The following is a 24,160-nucleotide window of genomic DNA, read 5'->3' on the forward strand; positions in this document are numbered from 1 at the left end:
TGGTTCTTTTCTGTAAAAAAAAATGCCATTGAATTTTGATAAGGATTGCATTGAATCTATAGATTGTCTTGGGAAGTATAGATATTTTAACAATATTCTTCTAATCCATAAGCAAGAAGTATCTTTCCATTTATATGTCTTCAGTTTCTTTAAGTATAGTTGACATATAATATTTTATTTCAGGTATACAACACAGTGATTCATCAGTTATATGCATTATGAAATGCTCACTGTAAGTATAGTCACTGTCACCATACAAAGTTATTACAATATTATTGACTATATTCTCTACTGTACTTTTTATCTTTTGTCACCTAATTTATAACTGGAAGTTTGTACCTCTCTATCCCCTTTACATAATTCATTTGCTTCACTCCCAGCAACCACCAATTTCTTCTATGTATTTTTGAGCTTTTTTCTTTTTTCATTTTGATTTTTAGATTCCATATAAAAGTGAAATCATATGGTATTTGTCCTTTTTGGTCTAACTTATTTCACTTAGCATAATACCCTCTAGGTCCATCCATGTTGATGCAAATGGTAAGATTTCATTCTTTATGGTAATATTCCAGTGTGTGTGTATACATATGTGTGTATACATATCTTTACACACACCATATATTTATCCATTTGTGTATCAATGGACACTTGGTTGGATCCATTTATTGACTATAAATAATGCTGCAATAAAATAGGGGTGCATAACATTTCGCATTAGTGTTTTTGTTTTCTTTGGTAAATAAAAGTGGAATCACTGGGTTGTATAGTAATATTGCTATTTTCACTTTTTGAGGAACCTCCACACTGTTTTCTATAGTGGCTGTACCATTTACATACCCATCAACAATGGACAAGTGTTCCCTTTTCTCCACATCCTAGCCAACACTTGTTACTTCTTGTGGTTTTGATAACCGCCATTCTGACTGGTATAAGGTCATGATAGATCATGAATAAGGTTGAGCATTTTTTCATGTGTCTGTTGGCCACATGTATTTTTCTTTGGAAAAATGTCTATTTAGGTCCTCTGATCATTTTTTTATTGGATTGGGGTTTTTTGGTGGTAAATTGTATAAATTTTTTACATATCCTTTCCAAATATCTATTTCAGTTCAGGAGGTTGCCCTTTTGTTTTGTTGATGGTCTCCTTTTCCATGAAAAAGCTTTTAATTTTGATGTTGTCCCATGTTGCTGTGGCAGATGTCAAAGAAATGACTGCTTATATTTTCTTCAAGGATTTTTATGGTTTCAAGTCTCCCATTGAAGTCTTTCATTCATTTTGAGTTTTTCTGCATGGTGTTAGAAGGTGATCCAGTTTCATTCTATTGCTTGTGGCTGTCCAGTTGGCCCAGCACGTTTGGTACTTGATATTTTCTTTCTCTTTGTTCAAGTTCTTACTGTGTTCATCCATTCTCCTCCCAAGTTCAGTGAGCATCTTTATGGCCATACTTTGAACTCTTTATTAGGTAAGTCAGTTATCCCCATTTCATTAAGGACTTTCTCTGAGATTTTCTCTTGTTTTTTTTTTTTGTTTTTTTTTTTGTTTTGTTTTGTTTTGTTTTGTTTTGTTTGGAGCATATTCCTCAATTTTCCTTGACACTCTGTGCTGGTTTCTGTGCATCAGATACCATAGCCATCTCTGCCAGTGCAGAAGGAGTAACCTCATGTCTGAGATTAAACTTACCATTCAACTCTGCCATTGCTCTTGGGTTGTCTCTCAAGCCTTTGTGATTGTCCAAGCAGTGTATTTTATTTTTAGTGGATCCCAGTAATGGAGGGTATACCAAGGCCTGTCAGTGTCCCAAAAGGGAGGATCTCAGTGAGCACCTAGATTCAGCTGACTGAAAGCCAGACTCTCAGGCAACAGCTTTTAAAGTATGCAAATACAGGCATATTTCAGAGATACTATGGGTTCAGTTCCAGATCACCACAATAAAGTGAACAATAAAGCAAGCCAAAAGAATTTTTTGGTTTCCTCATGCATACAAGTTATGTTTATACTATACTGTAGTTTATTAAGTTTGAAATAGCATTATGTCAAAAAATATAGAAGTCTTAATTTAAAAATACTTTGTTGCTAAAATAAGCTACCCATTTTCTGAGCTTTCAGCGAGTCATGATCTTCTTGTTGGTGGAGGGTCTTGCCTCGATGTTGATGGCTGCTGACTCATCAGGGCAATCCTGGAAGGTTGGGGTGGCTGTGGCAATTTCTTAAAACAAGACAACAATGTAGTCCCCTCTATTGACTGTCCTTTCAGCAACCATTTCTCTATAGCACACGATGCTGACAGCATTTTATCCACAGAACTTCTTTCAAAATTGGAGTCAATCCTCTTATATCTTGCTATGGTTTTCTCAACTAAATGTATGTAATATTCTAAATTGTTTGTGGTCATTTCAACAGTCTTCACGGCATCTTCACCAGGAGTATATTTCATGTCAAGAATTGCTTTCTTTGCTCATCTGTAAGCAGCAACTCCTCACTTGTAAAGTTTTGTCAGGAGATGATAGCAGTTCATTCCATCACCAGGCTCCATTTCTAATTTCCTGCTATTTCCACCACACCTGCAGTCTCTTCCTTCACTGACGTCTGAAACCCCTCAAGATCACCTATGTAGGTTAGAATCCACTTTTTCCAAATTTCCGTGAATGTAGATATTTTTTACTCCCATTGAATCATGAATGTCATTAATGGCAATTAAGATGGTAAGTCCTTTCCAGAAGGTTTTCAATTGACTTTGTCCAGCTCCATCAGGGGAATCACTAGCTCTGACAGCTATAGCCTTACGAAATGGGTTTCTTAAATCCTAAGGCTTGAAAGTCAAAATGATTCCTTGATCCATGGGCTGAAGAAGGGATGTTATATTAGCAGGCATGAAAGCAAAATATACACCTCCGTCAGAGCCCTTAAGTGACCAGGTACATTGTCAATGTGCAGTAGTCTTTTAAAAGCCATCTTTTTTCCCCCTGCGGACTTACAATATTCAGTAAACCACATAGTAAACAGATGTGCTGTCATTTGCGCTTTGTTCCATTTATAGAGCACAAGTAGTGGAGATGTAGCATAATTTTTAAAGACTTTAGGATTTTTGAAATGGGAACTGAGCAATGACTTTAACTTCAAGTCTCCAACTAGGTTAGCCCCTAACCAGAGCCTCAGTCTCTATTTTTTTTTTAAAGATTTTATTTATTCATGAGAGATACCAAGAGACAGACAGAGACACAGGCAGAGGGAGAAGCAGGCTCCATGCAGGGAGCCCAACATGGGACTTGATCCTGGGACTCCAGGATCACGCCCTGAGCCAAAGGCAGACGCTCAACCACTGAGCCACCCAGGCATCCCCCTCAGTCTCTATTTTAAAGCTTCAAAGCCAGAATTTCAACTCCCCTCTCTAGCTATGATAGTCCTAGGTAGCATCTTCTAATAGAAGGCTGTTTTGTGTATGTTGAATATCTGTTTAGTGTAGCTGCTTACATGCATTACCAGAGCTAGATCTTCAAAATAACTGGCTGCAGCTTCTACATCAGCACCTGCTGCTTCACCCTACACTTTTATGTTAGGTTCTTTCCTTAAACCTCAAGAACCAACCCATGATAGCTTCAGATTTTCTCTTGTGCAGCCTCCTCACCTCTCAGCCTTCATAGAATTGAAGAGAGTTAGGGCCTTACCCTGGATTAGGCTCCGGCCTAAGGAAATGCCATGCCTGGTTTGATCTTTTATCCAGACCACTGAAACTTTCTCAATATCAGCAAGAAGCACAGCTTTCTTATTGTTTCTGTGTTCACTTGAGTAGCACTTCAAATTTCCTTCAAGAACTCTTCCTTTGTATTCACAACTTAGCTAACTGATGCAAGACCCAAAGCTTTCAAATACCTTCCTCACTAAGCTTAATCATTTCTAGCCCTAGATTTAAAGTGAGAGACCTGTGACTCTTCCTTTCACTTGAAAACTTAGAGGCCATTGTAAGGGTACCACCTGGCCTCATTTCAGTATTATTGTGTCTCAGAGAATGAGTAGCCAAAGAGGGGGAGAGAGATGAGGAAAAAGCTGGTCAGTAGAGCAGTCAGAACACAGACATTTATCAAGTAATTTTACCATCTGATATGGGCACGATTCATGGTGTCCCAACACAATTGTAACAGTAACATTCAAGACCACTGATCACTGTAACAAATATAAGAATAATGAACATGTTTGAAATATTGCATGAATTGCCAACACATGACACAGACACAAAATAAGCAAATGCTGTTAGAAAAATGGTGCCAGTAGACTAGCTCGGTACATGGTTGCCACAATCCTTCAATTTGTAGAAAACACAGACTGCAGATAATATTAAGTAAAGCACAATAAAATGAGGCATGCTTCTGTATGCCGTCCTGCAGGACTGCATGCTAAGCCCTGCTGAGCACCAGAGTCAGGTCATCTAGAGGTGCTAGTCCATGGCAGTTGTTAACAGTCAGGGCACCTGACCAGTGTACAAGTTCCTTTCTAGTAGATACCGGTGACCTGGAGCAAGACAGAGGGTGAATGCAAAGATGATGTCCACTGGCCTTGTCCTTAGAGTGCACCTCATTATAGGTCCCTAGATCTGTGCCAAACCAAAAGCCTTGCTTAGGCCCCAACTCCTGGATAAATGGCTTCTTTCATAGAATGACTAAGGTGTATTTCAGCCTAATATCTGGGCCATGCCCTGAAGGTGGTGGCTAGCCACCAGAGGTAGGAGATCAAGGAGTGCCCTTGGGTGACAGGCCCAGAGACCAAGACACCAGACACATGTACAATCTCCTTTCCAGGAGCTACTGATGCTCTGGTGGGTGGCAGGAATGTGAAGTTAGCACCTGCCCTCCAAGGTCTCTGGAGAGGATTATGGTCAGCCCTTAGATGTATGTTTTGGTTTTTTAAGGATTTTATTTATTTATTCAAGAGAGAGAGAGAGGCAGAGACACAGGCAGAGGAAGAAGCAGGCTCCATGCAGGAAGCTCAATGCAGGACTCAATCCGGAGACTCCAGGATCATGCCCTGAGCCAAAGGCAGATACTCAACCACTGAGCCACCCAAGCATCCCAAATGTATGTTTTAAACAGAAGCCTGCCCCTCCAGCCATAGCTATGAAGATAAGCTAAAAGGTTGATTTCACAGAAACATGGGTCTCTAACCTCCTGCTATGCCCTGGGGGTGGTAGATGGTTAAGAATGCTTTCTCAGTTGGTTAGTCTTAGGGACCCTGGAGCGGGAGTTGCACTGGCTACCAGATCCAGATCTTGAGGGGTCCCCTGGATGGCTGCAAGATGGGAGTACCAAAGGAGAGTAAAGCTCCTTTCTGGGAAATGCCAGTAAGCTGGAATGAGGTAAACGGAAGGTGAAAGAAGGTATCCGCAGGCCTCTGTTCCTAGTGACTAACCCAGTAGGCTCCTAGCTGTGTGTTTTTTTTTTTTTAATTTTTTTTTATTTATTTATGATAGTCACAGAGAGAGAGAGAGAGAGGCAGAGACACAGGCGGAGGAAGAAGCAGGCTCCATGCACCGGGAGCCTGATGTGGGATTCGATCCCGTGTCTCCAGGATCGCGCCCTGGGCCAAAGGCAGGCGCCAAACCGCTGCGCCACCCAGGGATCCCAGCTGTGTGTTAATTTAGATGCCTGCCTCTCAGGCCAATGATTTAATATAAAAAATAAAATTGTTTCACAAAGGGATATTATTCAGCTTTAAAAAGGAATGAAATTCTGACCCATGCTACACCATTGGTTAAACCATGAAGACATTATGTTAAGTGAAATTAGCCAGTTAAAAGGACAAACACGGGATCCCTGGGTGGCGCAGCGGTTCGGCGCCTGCCTTTGGCCCAGGGCGCGATCCTGGAGATCCGGGATCGAATCCCACTTCGGGCTCCCGGTGCATGGAGCCTGCTTCTCCCTCTGCCTGTGTCTCTGCCTCTCTCTCTCTCTCTGTGTGACTATCATAAATAAAAAAAAAATAAAAAAAAATAAAAGGACAAACACTGTATGACTCCACTAGAGTACTCAGACTCAGAGACAGGAAGTTAGAAGGGGCATTCCCAGGGATTGGTGGGGGTGTGGGGGTAGATGATATAATAAGTACAGAGTTGCAATATGGGATGATGTAAAAGTTCTTGAAATGGATGGTAGTGATGGTTTCACAACTATGAATATATTTAATGTCACTGAATGGTACACTTAAAATGGTTAAAATGTTAATTTTGGGCAGCCCCGGTGGTGCAGTGGTTTAGCGCTGCCTGCAGCCCAGGGTGTGATCCTGGAGACCCGGGATCGAGTCCCATGTTGGGCTCCCTGCATGGAGCCTGCTTCTCCCTCTGCCTGTGTCTCTGCCTCTCTCTCTCTCTATAAATAAATAAATAAATCTTTAAAAAATTAAAAAAATAAATAAAGAATAAAATGCTAATTTTGTTAGGTACATTTTATCACAGTTTGAAAAAAATTATAGTAGTGGACCCCACATCATATAAATTTGTTCTTTCTGGAAACTAACACATCATCGAAGTTTTGTTTTTTAAATAAATCTCCTATATTAGATGCAAATGCCTGTTTGGTTTGCCTAAGGATCCACCAGACTGATTGGATTGGGGCCAAGGGTGTTTGTGGTATGGGATGAACTAAAAACTTGGGCCTGATGTAAGGTTATTCTCTCTTGGTGCTCCAGGAAAAGGTCCATATTCATGTTGTAAAACAGAATAGATGCAGTTTCATTTCAAACAGGAAATGAGTCTCCAGTTCAAAATCAAGTAAGGACTATAGTGGCAGATCATTCAAAATGATACTAAATATTTTTAAAATACAGCCTATGTAGCTAGGGCACAATATTTAAATGGAATATTTATCTGACGCTTTGAACAAAAATAACCAAGTTTCACTAGGAAGACCCTACCTCAAAAGCAAACCCTAAAAGCTGATGCAGTATCCCCTGATCCTGGCTCCATGAACCTGAATCCCTTGGAAATGAATGGCATTGCCTCCAACCTTCAGAATTCAGCTCTTTTAAAGCCCCTCCCTCAGGATAGTCTGGAGGTTTCATCTTTGAAAGACAAAGAGAGGGGTAATACCAAGTCTGTGTGGGGAAGGCTTCCATTTGCAGCTGGTAGGGTTACAAGCTGTCTTCTAAGTGTGAGTCAGGACTAGTTATAAGAATCAAGCAAAAAAAAATCAAGCAGTTAAATAAATAGAGTTGTAGGTGCTAAAATTGAAAAATAACTTTTGAGCTCTGATAATACCCCCAAACTGAATAAATGGGAATAAATCTTCTATTAAAGCAATTATGCCCCCCCAAGGCCTCGCCTCCTGGATTTATTCACATCCTTGTGTAGTATCATCCCAAAATATACCCCAATTGTCTGTGTGACTATTACAATATAGCATAAAGGGACTGTCACTTCAGATGTTAGGTCTTAAAAGACTATAGCTTTTCTCTTGATTTCTCTATCACTCATTCGGGGAAGCCAGCTGCTCTGTCATGAAGACACTCGGGCAGTCTGTGCCTCCTGGGGACAGTCCTATGATGGATGATACAATGCAGGTCAGGGGAAAGAGGGTTGGCCCCAGGCTCCATCCCGGCTACCTCCAAATGCCTGCAAGACCATAGGGAACTTTCATAGTTTCTCTAGGCCTTTGTTACATTATCTAGAACACAGCTATAATACTCCTTTTATTGTGTGATTAAAATGGGTAGGGTAGATATAAAAAGGTTTTTGAAAAGGTTTAACCTGCTCTACAACTTCTAGACTGTAACAACATGGTCATCACCACCACTTTGCACTCTGCTGGAATGGAAGGAGTTGGATTTTCTATCACAGCTCTTCATTATCAAGCATGAGGTCACTTGGGGAGAATGAAAGACCCTATACTGTAAGGAGCAAACACAAATCCTGCCTGGGAAAAGGTGGGCAGCATAAACATACAAGTCAGGTTAGAGGAGGTGGCAGGGACTAACAGTGGGCAGTGGTGTGCACATGGCAAACTAGAGTTCATGCCCTCCTGGAAAGAAATTTTAGAACATTGTGGAAGGCCCAGCAAACCCATTCTGCCAACTGAATTTGATCCAAACCCCAAGCTGCACCAAGTCTTGTACTGAGCACCATAAGCAATAAAAGGCTAAGAGTATATATCTATATCAACCTATATGTATATGATAGTGATATCAATATAGATATAGAGGATTAAACCTCAGCATTGCAGATGCCAGAAGATTCTGTGAATAGGTCCCTCTCACACAACCATTCATCTATTCAATACAGACAAATTTACGGAATGCCCACTATAAAAAGTTACATACTATGCCTCAGACCAATTCTGCTGAACCAACTCTTGGACTTTAAATCTTTCTATTTTGTGCTTCTCCAAGTTTGGGTTATTTGTAACAGTACTGTATTTGCAGGTAATGCAGATCCTCTATTTTAAGAAATGAGTTCTAGTCCCAAATCCACAAATAAAGAATTATTATAATAATAGCATATTCATGAAAAGCAAATTACTTATCTTGGCGTTTAACATCCTTGTAACTATTCCTGTACTTTTAATGTCAACAGAAAAAAAGCAATGTCTAAGTCTGGCTGATATGGTAAATTAATGTTAATAACAGTTTTGACACTAATAGCAAGTTTTAAAAAGAAAAACCTCTAGACTCGAAGCTGGGTTTCATTTCTTAAAAATCACCTCAGCTAGCTGTCACCAGACTCCTCCAGAACAATTCCAGCTATTTCACCTTCACTGGGAGCCTGAGACAGCTAAGATCTATAAAGTTTCTATGAAATTTTATTCCTTCCCTGCCTCTGCTTGCTCCAAGTGGAGAAAGCATCCACCCTCTTGAGCTACAATACCAGGGCTTCTTTACAGAGACATATTTCTGAATCTCTATAAGGAAACGAATACCCACATGGTTTCATTAAAAAAAAAAAAAAACAAAAAAAAAAAAACAAAAACAAACCACTAACTGTTTGCCCAGCCCCTGAACATTAGTTGTGAAAACGTGAACTATTAAAGTACACACTAAACTAATGGGAAATTCCAGACTTTATCTTATAGATGCCATGGAACCCCAGAGAACAGGTTCTGTATTTTCTCTTCATGTTCTTCCCTAGCACTATGTATATACAAGCACCTGAATAAATGGCCCATGAATTAAAGTGATTTGAGCTGAAAACTTGAAAAGGCCCAGGGAAAGTAAAAAGAAACCCAGCACTTGGCTCCTCCACTATTGCTAGCTCTTTCTAGAAGTCATTGAAAGCTCAAGCAGCCCCTTGCAAACCCTCTACCCCTCTCAGACTCAGCCAATAGGACCTGATTGGCCTGTAACACACACCTCTATAATCATTTAGAGGCCACTAGACTTTAAGTAAAGTATCTCTTCCAACTTCTCAAACATTGTTCTTTTTCTATTACTAATTGAATGTTTTACTTTTAGATAATCCTATAATGAACTAGCTCAAATGAGCAGAGGCAGCAGTGACAACCCATCAATAAAATAATTAAGCCAAAGTGGATTTTGTTAGAGACTTCTCATGTCATAATAGGAAATATAGGCTACTTAAAATCAAGGAAATCAAATGGAATCGCTTCGTTTGGTTTTAAAAAGGAAGGCTAGGGACACCTGGGTGGCTCAGTGGTTGAGCATCTGCCTTCGGCTCAGGTCGTGATCCTGGGATTTGGGATCGAGTCCCCGCATTGAGCTCCCGGCAGGGAGCCTGCTTCTGCCTTTGCCTGTGTCTCTGCTGCTCTCTCTCAGTCTGTGTCTCTCATGAATAAATAAATAAATCTTTAAAAAAAAAAGGAAGGCTAGCTTTAGAAGATCTCTTTCCTAGACCCCTCGTTAACGTTGCTGACAATACTGGTTCTTTACTCTCAAAGTACACACACAATAGAAATACCAGTGGAGCACAAGGTGGTTTTCAGGATGTTCTTTTCCCTTTTCATACCTTTCACTCAGAATTATCTGTAAAATTTAGATGATACCCTCTGCACTTTCTGTTTTAAGATTTAGATCATGGTCTCAGTCCCCTAAGGCTTTTGCACTTTATCCCAACACACATATGCCATGGAAATATGGGAAAATCAGGGCATGACAGGCACAGATACAGGGCAAAATCCTAAGTCTTCTATCTCTAGAAGAGGAGGGTTCCTGACCAAAAAAACTAACCAAGGCAGCTAGGTTCCTTTTCCCCCTTCTCCTCTAGTGGATATCTAAGAGCCCATTATTAGTTTTATCTCCCAACACAAATTCCACACCACTGACTCACTTAACTCTTACCCTCAAGCTATGCCTCATTTCCAACTGAGAGACTGAGATGAGCTACAAAACCAATCTCTGCAATAGCAGATATTCAACAATTACCAAATGGCTTCAAGGTCTGGACAAGAAATAGACTAGAACTGGCTTAGGGTGCTATCAGGTGCCATACTGAGGGATAAAACCAAAACTAAATAGATGACATGGACTTAAAGCTACTCGGGCTGATGCCCATACTGGACTGAGATTAATGGACACCCTGGAGTAGAACCATGAAAATGAAGAGAAACTGAAAATACCCATCACTATGTAGGGTCAAGGGAAATAATTACATACCCATGCGCCATCAGGCCCAAACAGCTCCAGGAAGTTGCCAATGAATTCCCTCGACTTCTCTTCCCACTTTTGAATTAGATCATGACTCTTTTCTTCCACTCTGTTAACAAATTCCTTTGATCTTTCTTCCACATTCTTGACCTTTTCCTTCATCTTGTCTACCTGGTTTTGGAAACGGTACTTCTTCTCCTGATCAAAAATTAAAGGAAAAAAAATTTATCCCAGAGGGCATGAGAGAGACCAGTCATTGACACTAATGGTCATTTTATTTCAACTTGTGTTTGTTCTTAACCTGAAGAGTCAGGATGTTGCTATTTCCAAGGGCTAGATTGACGGGAAGGCACATCTCTTGTAAGAAAAGTCATTTGTCATTAGTCTACTTGGATAAGTAAAGTGAAATACAAGCAATTTTAATATTCTGTTTCTTGTAAACATCAGAGTTGAAGTCACTTATATAAGAAGCAAAAATATGTATTTGCTGTTTATTATAGGTAGCTATTGGGCAAACACACTCCCAAATTCCCCTGGGATTTTGACAAAAAGTATGAATTGTACATAGAATGGTCACTCAGAGGCTGCCCGAGTTCTCTGTTTTACCGGGACATTGTTAAAACCAGTACCAGGGGATCCCTGGGTGGCGCAGCGGTTTGGCGCCTGCCTTTGGCCCAGGGCGCGATCCTGGAGACCCGGGATCGAATCCCACGTCGGGCTCCCGGTGCATGGAGCCTGCTTCTCCCTCTGCCTGTGTCTCTGCCTGTCTCTTTCTCTGTGTGACTATCATAAATAAAAAAAATTTTTAAAAAACATTTAAAAAAATATTAAAAAAAAAAAAACCAGTACCAGTTGAAATCGGCCACTGGCTGGGTCTTTAAACCTAAATTTTTAGTGTTACACTAAAATTTTAATCGTAATGATCTTTTCCCTTAAGCTAATTGAACTGCATCCATTTCCTTGGTGGTAAAGAAAGCTTTTGTCCTGATAGCTTCTCTGGACTGAGATTTTTGTCCTTTTATGTGCCCAGAAGGCCCTGTATGTTGGACAAGTCACAGGCCACACCTCTAAACTTCAGTTTCTTCATCTGTAAAATGGGGATAATTATCATCCCTACCTCATCAAGTTGCTGTAACAATTAGGTGTTTGGCACAAAGCCTGGCATTCAGGAAAAACTCGGTGTCTGTTGGCTGATTACAATGAAGCAGCGTAAGCATTTCATAGTGTTACCTGATGAGAGTGCTATCAAACCACGAAAATAACATGAGATGAAGGGTCTTCCCCTCCACGAAGTCATGCTACATTTCTCCTCACAGAGTAAAATAAAGTTTTTTCATCACCACATGGGACTGAAGTTCCTATCTCAGAATTTTTTTGAGACACCTGAAATATTGCAAAACTGGGTCAGGATTCCCTGATTTAGACCTTCCAAACTTTTCCGCAGCCTCAGGGTGGGGTGGGAGCTACACAGGTGCTGCCACTCAGCGATGCGTAACGTAGGAGTCTTCAGTATGGCTCTCAAGGGCAGCACGGGACAGAATGACTGGCAGCCGCGTAGCAGGAGGCTGCTGCTGCCTCCACCTGTCCTCTGCTTCAGGGACCTTGGCCAGGTCCCCTCTGAGCCCAGCTTTACTCATGTCTGAGTGGAAGGACTTGGACTGGGCGACTGGCCCCTGTCAGGTTCTGGGATTCATCTACGTGCTTGTCCAGCACATGGGACTCTGTCTGTGAGCGGCAGCCAGCCTTGTTATCACAGAAGGGCACAGAGTGCATCCACGCCGACTACACGGTTCCGTGAGCTAAGTGGCTTATCGAAAGGCCATGAGAGGAGAACGAGCACTAACTTTTGGAAATGGTTTGACATGCTTGGACGGCTGACTGGATTCAATTTAAAAGAACAGACAGTTTAATTTATTGAAATAACCAGGGCTTTATTCTCTGTAAGATACCAAATAATCACTTTGATGGAATACTTTTCAGCTGCTTGTTCTGGTGCCACTTGAACCCAACATTTTCTATTTTGTTCCCTGACTCGTGTGAAGCCACAGAGTCTAGACTCCCAATGCTCCCTGCCTGCTGAGGACAAATAACCACCACTGACTGACAACCCATCCTCGTCTAGAAGGTACCGATGATCGATTGTGTAAGCTGCTGCATAGTTATGGCTGCACATAATTGTATGCATTGCGTTTTGCAGAAAGATCACTCTTTGAAAATAGAGTGTCTATTTTTGGAGGGGGGTTGAAATTCTATACAGATGAAGAGTTCCTGTTTTTATCAGCTTTGTCACCTCCTCGGAGTCCAGGCAAATATAGTTGTCCAGATGCACTAACATCACCTCTAGCAAGTGGACTGCCCTCTTAGCTTTGTAACAGCCTGCTTTGCTTGTTTTAAAGATTGTTTTAACAGTTGCTCTATTATTAAACTAACAGCAGCCCTGTGGGAACAATACGGCACAAATACAAAAGGAAGCCAAAGACTTTAGGCTTTATTTAAGCAGCTGTAATTTCTCTGGATAATAATAATAAAAAAAACTGCTGTTAAGGTTTCTAATGAGCATCTGTAAGGCCTTAATAAAAATTTAAAACTCATTTTCTCTGGTTTAGCTTTTCACTGCCTCTGCCTTCCTCCCTTCCTTCCTTCTCTTTGAGAGCAGAAGACAACGCTTGCCTCTCACAAGGGCAGATCTCCCAGACGCCCTTCAGTTGCGTCTGTGAATGCTAAAAAAGGGAGGCTGGAGCAAGAGGGAGGGAGACAGCCGCTGTCTAAAATGTGGAGCTCACTACCGTGTGCTTTGGTTGACTTATGTTAGCCCTTTGGACACTGGTTTCTCCATCTGTAAAATGGGGATAATACATCCCTGGGTCATCATGCGGACTGAAGTGAGACAATAAATACAAAATATCAAAAACACTGTGGGGCACTGGAATTTAAATTAAAACTTAAAAAAAACGTGAGGCATGTAGCAAGCACTCAACAAATGGTGGCAGTGCTGGGTGTGTGGTGGCCGTCCGCAGGTACGGGGTGGTGTTGGGGGGGGGTGGCACGCTTACATTTATAAAGCTGACATTTAGTTCCTTGGCTGTGTACCCTCTCTGGAGGTTGCGTCGGGCATAGACATCATAGTCACGGACAATTCTGGTGATGATGTCTGATGTTGAGATGCCTTCCGTTCTCTGCGTTGGAACAAACATTCCTGTTCAAACAGTGAAGAGGAGAGAGAGAGAAAGTAAGGTGGGGTCAGCTGCCCCATGTTCTGTAATAGCTCTCCTCTCCAGGACAGAGTTGCAGCTCCTGGGGGCGCCAGCTGGCTGGCCCGGGCTCAGGTCTGTGCACCTGCTGCCGCCCACAGACACCGCCCGCGCGCACCCCAGCCCCGGGGCCGCGTCCTTCTCTTCTGCCCCGGCTCCCCCTTCCCTGCTCACACCAGCTGCGGCCTTCCTCCTCCTCCTGCGCCGGCCAGCTTCAAGCTCCTGCCTCTGCGGCCACTTTCCCACCAACCCCAGGCAGAAGCCACAACCTCCAGGATACAAACGTGTCTTCCCTTGACAAAGGCATTCTAAATACCCGTCTCCTTGTCAAGTGGTAACATTCTGAAAGTAGAGATTATGCCTCGGCTGTCAGCCCCCAGCTCAGTGCCCATTTCTGGCACATGGAAGGTGCTCGATAAATGCAAAAGAAATGAGTAAGTGACTAGAGAGCAATCAGTGAGGCAGTGAATTGGGCAGGTTTCCTGCTTCCCCTAAGCAGGGGAACTATATTTTTCCTCAGTTGAATGTGCATCACATTTAACTGAGGAAAAGACGTAGGCGGTACCGTGTTGTCATCTCTGATTTGAAGACCTGCCCTTGGGATGCTGGATGATTTTGCCTCCCTCAGAACGGTCTACTTTGGATGGTGGTTGCACCACTCAGGACCCTTTCATCTAGAACATGTGGGACTGGGCAAAAATAAGCACGGCGGCTGCCAAGTTCTAGTAAACCTTCCTTAATGTGCTCAAAGATATATTTGGGTGCACCAATACAGGGCTGTAAAGAGGTCCCAAAGGTTATCGAGGCAAGTATGTGGTTTAATTCTTACCCTTCTGTCGCCAAGTGAAAGGACATGTTGGCAATCGAAGTATTTCTACCCAGTATGATTGTGGCCAGAGGAATCAGGGGTGGGGCAGCATGACCGATGGGGCCTGGGGACAAGGGTGCTGGGTTCTCAGTTTGGAGATTTGGGTAAGACTCAGGCCTGAGAAGGCAAGTTACTTAGCCTCAGTCTCCAAATGAGAAATGAGGCAGCCAGACAAGATGCCTTTGGGCTCATGTGTGCCATCTCCCTTTCCCTCACTCCCCATGTCCAGTCAATCTTCCAGTCACCAGTCTACCTCCCAAAAGGCTCCCTGATTCACCCACTTTCCTCTATCCTTTGTCTAAAGCAATCTAACAACATCTAGTTCAAGTATTCCAGCAAGAGCCTCAAAACCAGTCTCTGGCGATGTTGAGGTTTGTCTCCTCAATCCACTCTCCACATAGCAAGAGCCACAGGGTGGTCTTTCAAAATAGAAATAGAGGGCTGCCTGGCATCTTTCATTGGCCTTCTGCTGTCGTCGGTATTCAGATCCAAACCTGTACCTTGGCTCCGCAGCAGCTTGCTTTACCCCTTCCCTGCACTCTCTCCAGTCTCATCTCTGACCCACTCCCCAGCCTCACTGCCTGAGCCAAGGCCCCTGGGCTACACCACTGAAGGGTCATTGGATTTCCTGGAGCCTGCCTGAGCCCCACCACACTGGACTTCAGGGTCATGAGAGCCTCCCCTCCTTTTGCCACAAACATACTCTCTACCTGGCTAACTCTTGGTCATCCAATGGGTTTCACCTTTAGTGTCACTTCCTCATAGAGATCTCTTAACCTCCAGACTGGCTCTTCTGGCTTCTTATTCCCTGCCATGGTCCACCGCTTTTTTCCTTCAAATATTCCAAGGTCTTTATAAAATAGCTTCTTCAGTAACTGACTTCCCCACTTGACAAGAAGCTACATGAAGGAAGCATCTGCTCCAGTATCATTCCCCTCTATATTCTCAGCACCAGGTGCCAAGCAGGCACCATAAGAATATTTGCTGAATGACTGACGAGATGAGAACTAATGTCTAAGTGCCTTTCCAAATCCAGTTCTACTTCAATCATCCTTGATGAATGTTTTAGTCTTCCGGCTCCTGCTAGGATGGCCCTCTGAGCTCTCCTGTGAGATCATCTGCACATGCGTGGTATCAGCAGTAGGCTGGTGCCTCTGGTGTATGAGACAAAGCATCCAGTTTCAAATATTCTGTGGCTCAGAGCACAGAGTTGGTGTTTACTGCCAGGTGATAGAAAACGTCTATCACCTTCTGAGAATATGGACTCAAACACCAAAAACCAAATGGAAGGCAGAGGATGCAAACATCCAAACACCTGTATATAAACAGCACCCAACTGACCCAGCTGTGCAGGGTGCTCTGGTGGGTGGGGAACCCTGAGTGGTCCCAAGCTGGGGGGCTGAGATGCCATCCACCTCTTGGTGGGAACAGTGGGGAGCTTTCTGGTGAGCACTGTGTCCCATCTTTCAGCAGGCAGATACTTTTCCCATGCCCCTGCTGCCTGGTGAAATGCTAAGAAGATTCTCTAGCTACTAACAGATTTGACCAAGTCACTTAGGCATCGATGACATGAGCTCACCCCTTCTGTGAAGCCACAGAGCAAGGTTTCCATGGCTGAGTAGCTGAAAGTTGGGGGTGGGGACAGACTTGCTTTGGCTGGTGGGGAGGTTGGTCTCTGAAAGAAGCCAAGCCCTCTGCTGACATAATGAGGCACCCGGCTTCCTCCAAATCCTAATTAGTGCTCTGCTAAAAATATTCAGTAATGAGCATGATCAGAGAACCTTTTTTATCATGCTTTTCCGAATTGCAGTGTTTGGTTATAGAGCTATTTTAAGAAGCAGCCAAGCACATGTTAATGAAGGAAACTTTCGACAGTAGTAGGGCAATACTAGCAGGATGATGAGGACTGTGGACCTGACAGTCTACCTCATTTACGCACCATCCTTTCATCCAGCTTTGCTGAAGGTTTTGACATGTAGCTCTGACAAGCAAAGCAGAGCGCTCTAAAGTTTAATTCATGCCCTTCCTATCTCTGGCTTCATTTAAAGTGACTTTTGACTTTCAAAATAGACCTGAATTAGAGTGCAAAAGCCAAAATTGGATGCTTAGGCCATTTCTGAGCATCTTTCTCTCACAGTGAATTCTCCAGCCTTCTCTGCCATCGTTCTCCCTTGGTGAGGAAATCAGCAGAGCAGATCAATGGACCGGTGCAGATGAAGAGTCACACCTAGTCTTATGCCTGTGCTCCCAGGACAAGTAGAACACCACCTGACTATTCGATTTGAAGATCGATTAGATTAAAGATGGGCATAATCCCTGTCCCACTGAATGATTTGCTCATAATGAAGGGAATGTGGCATTAGTGACACTGGGTGACTTCCCAAGGCTAGGGCCAAAGAAGCCTTGAGGCTTTTGTCACGATTGCTAACTCTCCAAATGTTTCTTCCTAGGATGTACACTCTTATAACCCAGCCACCATGCTTTCAGAAGCCCATGCAACATGGAGAGGCCACAGGTAGGTGCTGCAGTGTCCACCCCAGCTGACCTCCCTGTTGACCACCACCATCTGGGACCTCTAGCTCAACTGGGGCTTCAGATGACTGCAGTCCCATCCAACAGCTGAGTACAACTGTTTGAGAGACCCCAAGCAAGAACCACCTAGCCAAGCCTTTGCTGAAATCCTGCCCTACAAAAACATGAACAAAATAAAGTGGCTCTTTTAAGCCAGTAACTGTGGGAGTAATTTGTTATGCAACAATAGGGTGCTGGATTGCTTTGAGTTAGAAAAATATTGGACCTGTTCCTATACCCTAAAATCAGGGAAGCAACTTTTTCTTAGCTCACTAGAGGCTACTCACCCAGAAATAAAACCACCACTGAATGCATGTTTTTATTCTACATACTCTACAAGGTAGCTGAGAAACTGTCACTCCACGAAACGCTGATTCAGTTCACCCTGGGTGAACCAATACCTGGTCTAAATTCTTGCTACTGTAAGTGAGGTCTATGGACTTGCAGCAGTATCTACCAACCCAGGAGTTTGTTAGAAATGTGGATCTACCCTGAAAAAAAAAAAAAAAAAAAGAAATGTGGATCTTAGTCACCAGACCTAATGAACCCAAATCTGCATTTTAAAAGATGCTGTAGTTTGTCTCCTAAGGCAAAGAAAACAAAAGCAAAAATAAACTATTGGGACTACATCAAATTAAAAAGCTTCTGCGCAGCAAAGATAACAAGCAACAAAACAAAAAGAGAGACAATGTACTGAATGAGAGCAGGTATGTGCAAGTGACATACCCCATAAGGGGTTAGTATCCAAAATATATAAAGAATTTATACAGCTTAACACCAAAAAAACCCAAATAATCCAATTAAAAATGGGCAGAAGACATAGAGATGACCAACGGACAGACATGTGAAAAGATGCTCAACATCACTCATCATCAGGGAAATGCAAATCAAAACCACAATGAGATATCACCTCACACTTGTCAGAATAGCTAAAACTAAAACCTGAAGAAACAACAAGTGTTGGCGAGGATATGGAGAAAAAGGAATCCTCAGATACTGTTGGTAGGAATGCAAACTGGTACAGCCACTGTGAAAAAGACTATGGAGGTTTGTAATAGTACTACTGGGTGTTTACCCAAAGAATACAAAAACTCTAATTCAGAAAGATAGTTGCACTCCTATGTTTAATGCAGCATTATTTGCAATAGCCATGATATGGGAGCAACCCAAATATCCATTGATAGATGAATGGATAAAGATGTGGTATATATGGACAATGGAATATTAGCTATAAAGAAGAATGAAATCTTGCCATTTGTAACAACACAGATGGATCTAGAGGGTATAATGCCAAGTGAAGTAAGTCAAAGAAAGTTAAATACCCTATTTCATTCATTCATATGGGGAATTTAAGAAATAAAACAAATAAACAAAGGAAAAAAAGACAAACCAAGAAATAGCTAGAGAACAATCAAACAGTTACCAGAGGGGAGGTGGGGAGGGATGGGGGAAAGAGGTGAAGGGGATTAAGACTATACTTATGGGGGTACCTGGGTAGCCTAGCTGGTTGAGCGTCTGCCTTTGGCTCAGGTCATGATCCCAGGGTCCTGGGATCGATCCCCACATGGGGCTCCCTGCTCAGTGGGGAGTCTGCTTCTTCCTCTGCCCTTCCCCCTGCTCATGCTCTCTATCTCTCTCAAATAAATAAATAACATCTTTTTTAAAAAATAAGAGTACACTTATGATGATGAGCACTAAGCAATGTACAGAAGTGTTGAATCACTACATTGTACACCTCAAACTAATATAACACTGTATGTTATCTGTACAGGAGGGAAGGGGAGGGGAGGGGAGGGCAAGAGAAGGGAAGGAAGATCCTGTAGGGATCTGTAGTCACATTTACGTTGGACAAGCACTGGTCTACACCAGGTCCTTCATGGCAATTTTAGGGAAGGAGTAGCCGGCTCACAGCTCAGATTTTACAAAGACTTAAAAAGGTAACAATCACTCCATCCCATAACCCATCTCCATGTAACTGATTCATCAGCTACTTTCTCCCCTCCTAACCCTGCCATGTTTCTCAGCAGCCTTCCAAGTCTGAAAGTTTCCAAGTATGGAGTTTCCTTTCTTGGAACTTCTTACAAACAAGATTGAGATCTGAGAATGTCAGGCCTTCCATTCTTACCCAAGGCTCCTGACCGCTGCGGGAGGCCTTTCTGAGAACATGGTACTGACCTGACCACCCTCCCTGCTGGGGGTAGCATGGAACTTCCCCAGCTACTTTCTGTTGATTCAAACCAACAGAAACCCCATCAAGGAGACTAAGTACATTATAGATAGCAGAATAACTTTCTGAAATATTATCCAATGTCGTTTTCATTTCTGGGGATGACATCTGTCCTGAGACATCCATCACCTCAGGGGAAAGTAACTGCAGCTGCAAATACAGGAGAGCACAGTCTGCTTCTGGCTTCTATAATGGGCTCTTTAGAAGGCTCATTTCAAAAAGAATGGTTATGAAAGGTAAGGCTTTCTCTTGAAAGAGCCACGTTTTGAGGACCACAAAAAGGATTTTCTAAATCCCAGAAGTGTCCCTTTAATTATGAAGAGCCAGAGGCCGAGTGGACTCAGAGTGTGAAATATTTTCCTATAAGCCCTGAAGTGGCAGCTTCCTGCTCTCCGGGCGGAAGACAAAGCCCTCTTTGCTTGGAGGGAGAACCCAGAGAGGGATGAGGAGGGGAAGATGAGAAGTGAGAGAATGTGAGACAATGTGAGCCTGTCCCTTTTCTGGACTCAGAGTCCCAGGGGCAGGGACAGGTAAGAGACCCCATTAGCAAGCCCAGAGCAGAGAGGCGGAGGAGGTACCTGGGAGGCTCACTTGGTTAAGTGTCTGACTCTTGATTTTGGCTCAGGTCATGATTTCAGGGTTGTGGGATCAAGCCCCACATCCAACAGAAACACCAACAGCATGCCCAGCATGGAACCTACTTAAGATTCTCTCTCTTAAAAAAACATGAGGGGGGTGGTGCAGAGCACAGGGGCTGGTACTCTGTTTACCTCCAGGACAGACATGGATCCCCCAACAGCCCTCCAGTAGATTATGGAGGATGTTTTTAAAGTTCTCCGGGGTCCTCTGGAGGATCACTGAAAACAGTAGGGATTTAAAATCAGCATGACTGAGGATCCCTGGGTGGCTCAGCAGTTTAGCACCTGCCTTTGGCCCAGGGTGTGATCCTGGAGCCACACATCAGGCTCCCTGCATGGAGCCTGCTTCTTCCTCTGCCTGTGTCTCTGCCTGTCTCTCTGTCTCTGTCTCTGTCTCTCTCCCTCTCTCATGAATGAATAAAATCTTTTGAAAATAAATAAAATAAAATAAATAAAATAAAATAAAATAAAATAAAATAAAATAAAATAAAAAACAGTCAGCATGACTGCTGGGTGGTACGCCTGTAGCACAGGCCATGGCAAGGACAGGTGAAAGGGGGAGGTGGCTGGGGAAGAGATGGAGGAGGTGATTGTCAGAAGGCTACGACAGGGGCCTGATGGCCACAGATGATGGCTGATCAGGTTTGATACCACACAGTGAAAGATCAGCAAAAACCAGTTCCCCACCCAATGCTGGGCCAATACATAGGCCCCAGAAATGTAGATCACCCCAGGAGAAAAGGGCCAAAAGTTAATTCTACATAGTCCCAGTGCAAACCTAGAAGGGTCTGAATTACTGTAAAGGTCAAGCCTGGTTTTTTTCCTGTCACCTGTGGAAATGGCGACTTCCTAAGGAAGTTCAATACAGAAATGACTCCTGTCCTACTCAGGTGATCCTTCCCCCACAAGAGACCTGCTCGTGGCACTTCCTTGATTCTCAATGGCATCTGGCTCCATGTGACATATAGAATTAAGTCTAAACTACCCCATCCTGTCAGACTCCATCTCTGCTCTTACCTCTACATACCCTATACTAGATGAACATTAATTTTCTCCAAATGCGCTGCACTTCTTCATGTATTCCCACCTTTGGACATGCCTCCTGGGCCTATAGTACATACTCCTCCAGAGGCTAATAATATTTTGATGTAATTACTTATGGTCTCTCTCAGCTCTCAACAATGGCTGAGAGCTATGTCTTATTTATATTTGCATCCCATTTCCCACCCCAACAATTCCTAGCTTGTTGGACACCCTCAAGGAATTCCTGGGTTCACTAATGAGAGTCAAGACCACCCAAAGATGGAATGTCTGCCTTGGGAGGTAGGAGATGGGAGCTATACAAGTACCAGTTCCACCAGGAAATGGCAGTGATGCCAAGGAGGGGCTAGAAGACTGGATTTGTGACCATAAGGAGCCCATCCTACTTCAAGAGTCTAAAAGTCCATAAGTACCAGGAAAAGGCTGCAGTGGCGGCAGGCTGAAGGTTAGGGATGGCAGGACCAACAGGGGGTGGAGTTCCAGTGGTCCCTAGGAACAGGGGGAGATGGCTCTGGTGGGGGAGGCTCAAGTATAATGGGTATATTAGACTTCTTGAAATCTCTCAATAAAGCAGATGGTAACTCACAAGACTAGAGTGTCCATACATGCCAGATAATGGTGTAATTTATGGAAGAAGGTATGTGTGGATATATCTACAGTGCCTACAGAAGAGATATATGACAGAAAGCAAAATAGAAGAAAATAAACCAAGCCATTAAAAATCTACTTTGATGCCTACCTTTGGCCAAAATACCAATTTCAGCCCATCCTTTCCTCAAACTCTTCCTTACTCCCAAGATTCTCAGGCAGCAACAGACTTATGGGCAGTATATGGAATGAAGATGATGAAGGAAAGTGGATGGAGAACCTAAGTAATTTAGCCTACTATACTGCCTCCCTCTATCTTAGGCATCTCCATTTTTAGGGTCAGAAAAACCACATGACCCTATAAAAGAATAGAAGAAATTACCTTCACCCCATCTGTCCTTTTTAAATAATCCAAATGGGTAGAATCTGGGAGACTGGGTATTTAAAAAATCCTAGCAATGACTATTTTAATTCTTAGGTGATTACTGGAAACTCTGTGACACTGACTAAAAACCTCAGCTCAGGAAAATAACAAATGTTGGGTAGTGAGTGTATAACTGAGACTATTATTCCGTTATACATCCGCCCCAAAAAGCACTATAATTTGTGATTTATATTCTCTTCCCTTTTGTAAGATAGAGTGAGAAAAAATACAAATTCCCAGATAGAATTTTAAAGATCTTTTATTAAGATCACATTGTTTGTGAAACAAGTCAAATGGCAAACCCTTCCATCTTTTCCTGAGATTTTTTGGAGGTTATGGTGGTTTGGAATAAATTAACACACGTAGTCAGCATCTCCCGTTAATAAAGGGGTGAAGGGCTCAGTGGCCATGATACCAACGGAAAGCAAATGGATCAGATGCCAAGGTTGATATAATTATCCCCCAAACCACTCTTTAATCTAAGTAATTTGAAATTTGGGGCATGAGACAGAGTGCGTACCCAAACTATCTAGGTAAATGGCTCTACTTCCTGCGTAGTGGGAAGAGCCCTTGCAGACAGAAGATCTCCATCTCAAGCCAACTCCCGTCATACTCCTTCAAAGGCACCTGCTTGCTTCGCCAGCACTGAATGAGAGCTGCTAACATACCAGGGCCTATGCTGGGGATGTGAGGATAGACAAGACATGGCGTAGATCATGGCACCTCATTCTAGCTAGGGACAGTCACACACACACACACACACACACACACACACACACAGATGCCATCAGAAGGAAGCTGAAAAGGAGGTCCATTTGCAAAGAATGTCTGAGTAGGGAGGGTGTGGAGGGGTAATGATGCTGAATTATGCCTCAGGGAGAGAGGGTATATAAGGGCTGGCTCCTCAATGGGCCTCAGAGGAAGGGCACGCCAAGCCCAGAGAAGAGGTAAGTGGGGGTATGTCTGGGCACCAGGATGGACTCCATGTGCTGGAATTTAGGGCCTGAACAAGGCGGTGCAGAGCCCAGGCTCACAAGGTGGAGAGGCTGCGCAGGGCCAAGGGGCAGAGACCCCACGACAAAACCCAGGAGTGGTGAGAGAGACTGCAGAGAAAGAGAAGGTCCCAGAAGTGTCCCAGGAGCACCTATGAGAGGAGAGTGGTCCACAGGGTCATTATGTGCAGAGGAGGCCAGCAAAGAGGCCACTCACTGTGCTGGTCCGCAGGTCATCAGAGCACCGAGGGGAGGACGGTGCAAAAGTCAGAGCGCAGGCCGCTGAGGGATGGCGGGGATGGACACCTGGCAAGGGACACCCGAAGGAGGATATGACTGGAGTGGGGGAGCAGAGGAAGGATTTTGTTTGTTTGGTTTGTTCTGGTAGACTTTCAAACAATAGTAAGCTTAGAAGAAACTGCTGGAGAGTGGGAACCCTGCACAACGAAGAGAGAAAGAACAAAGGCAACAGGCTCCGGGGAAGGGATGAGGGGGGTCCGGGTAAAGACGTCAGCCTGGCCCAGAAAGCCCAGGGGGTGAGGAGTTAGGGCAGGAAGCAGAAGAGGGGGAGGCAAATGTTCTCAAGGAACATCGAGAATCCCATCAAGGCTGGCAACCACAGATCTGTTTCCATGCCTGATGGTGACTTCCCTCAAGTGCTCAGCAGCAAATAGGAACAGAACTTAACAAAGGGATTGACCCCAGGGAGTGTGTGATGGAAGGAAACCCGGTAACTCCCTGGGGCAGCCTAGTGTCTGACCCTCAAAGAAATGCTTAGTGACACCTGGAACAACTTCCAAAGCTCAGGCCCCATGTCTGCCCTCCACTACAGTGCTTAACAGTTTGGGGAAGGAAAGACTTTACCTGCGTTCCCAAATATTTACCTATCCTTTTTTTTGCCTCTGCATGTGGTACCTGAGGATATTACTATCATGTGACAGGATGACAGATGGCAGGACTGACTTTGGAGACAAGGAGTCC

General features: G+C 43.5%; 1 protein-coding gene across 5 annotated transcripts in view; it reads right to left on the reverse strand.

Moving 5' to 3' along the window:
- PCYT1B (phosphate cytidylyltransferase 1B, choline) overlaps positions 1–24,160 on the reverse strand; it is a 129,516-nt gene that overhangs the window by 19,234 nt on the left and 86,122 nt on the right. For all 5 annotated transcript variants that reach the window (XM_072744504.1, XM_072744503.1, XM_025997432.2 and 2 more), the window contains exons 6-7: positions 13,633–13,775; positions 10,589–10,777 (exon numbers count right to left, since the gene is read on the reverse strand). In XM_072744504.1, the coding sequence (XP_072600605.1) occupies positions 10,589–10,777; positions 13,633–13,775 (332 nt within the window). The remainder of the gene's footprint in view (positions 1–10,588; positions 10,778–13,632; positions 13,776–24,160) is intronic.

Source organism: Vulpes vulpes, chromosome X, assembly GCF_048418805.1.
Source record: "Vulpes vulpes isolate BD-2025 chromosome X, VulVul3, whole genome shotgun sequence".
Taxonomy (NCBI): Eukaryota; Metazoa; Chordata; class Mammalia; order Carnivora; family Canidae; genus Vulpes; species Vulpes vulpes.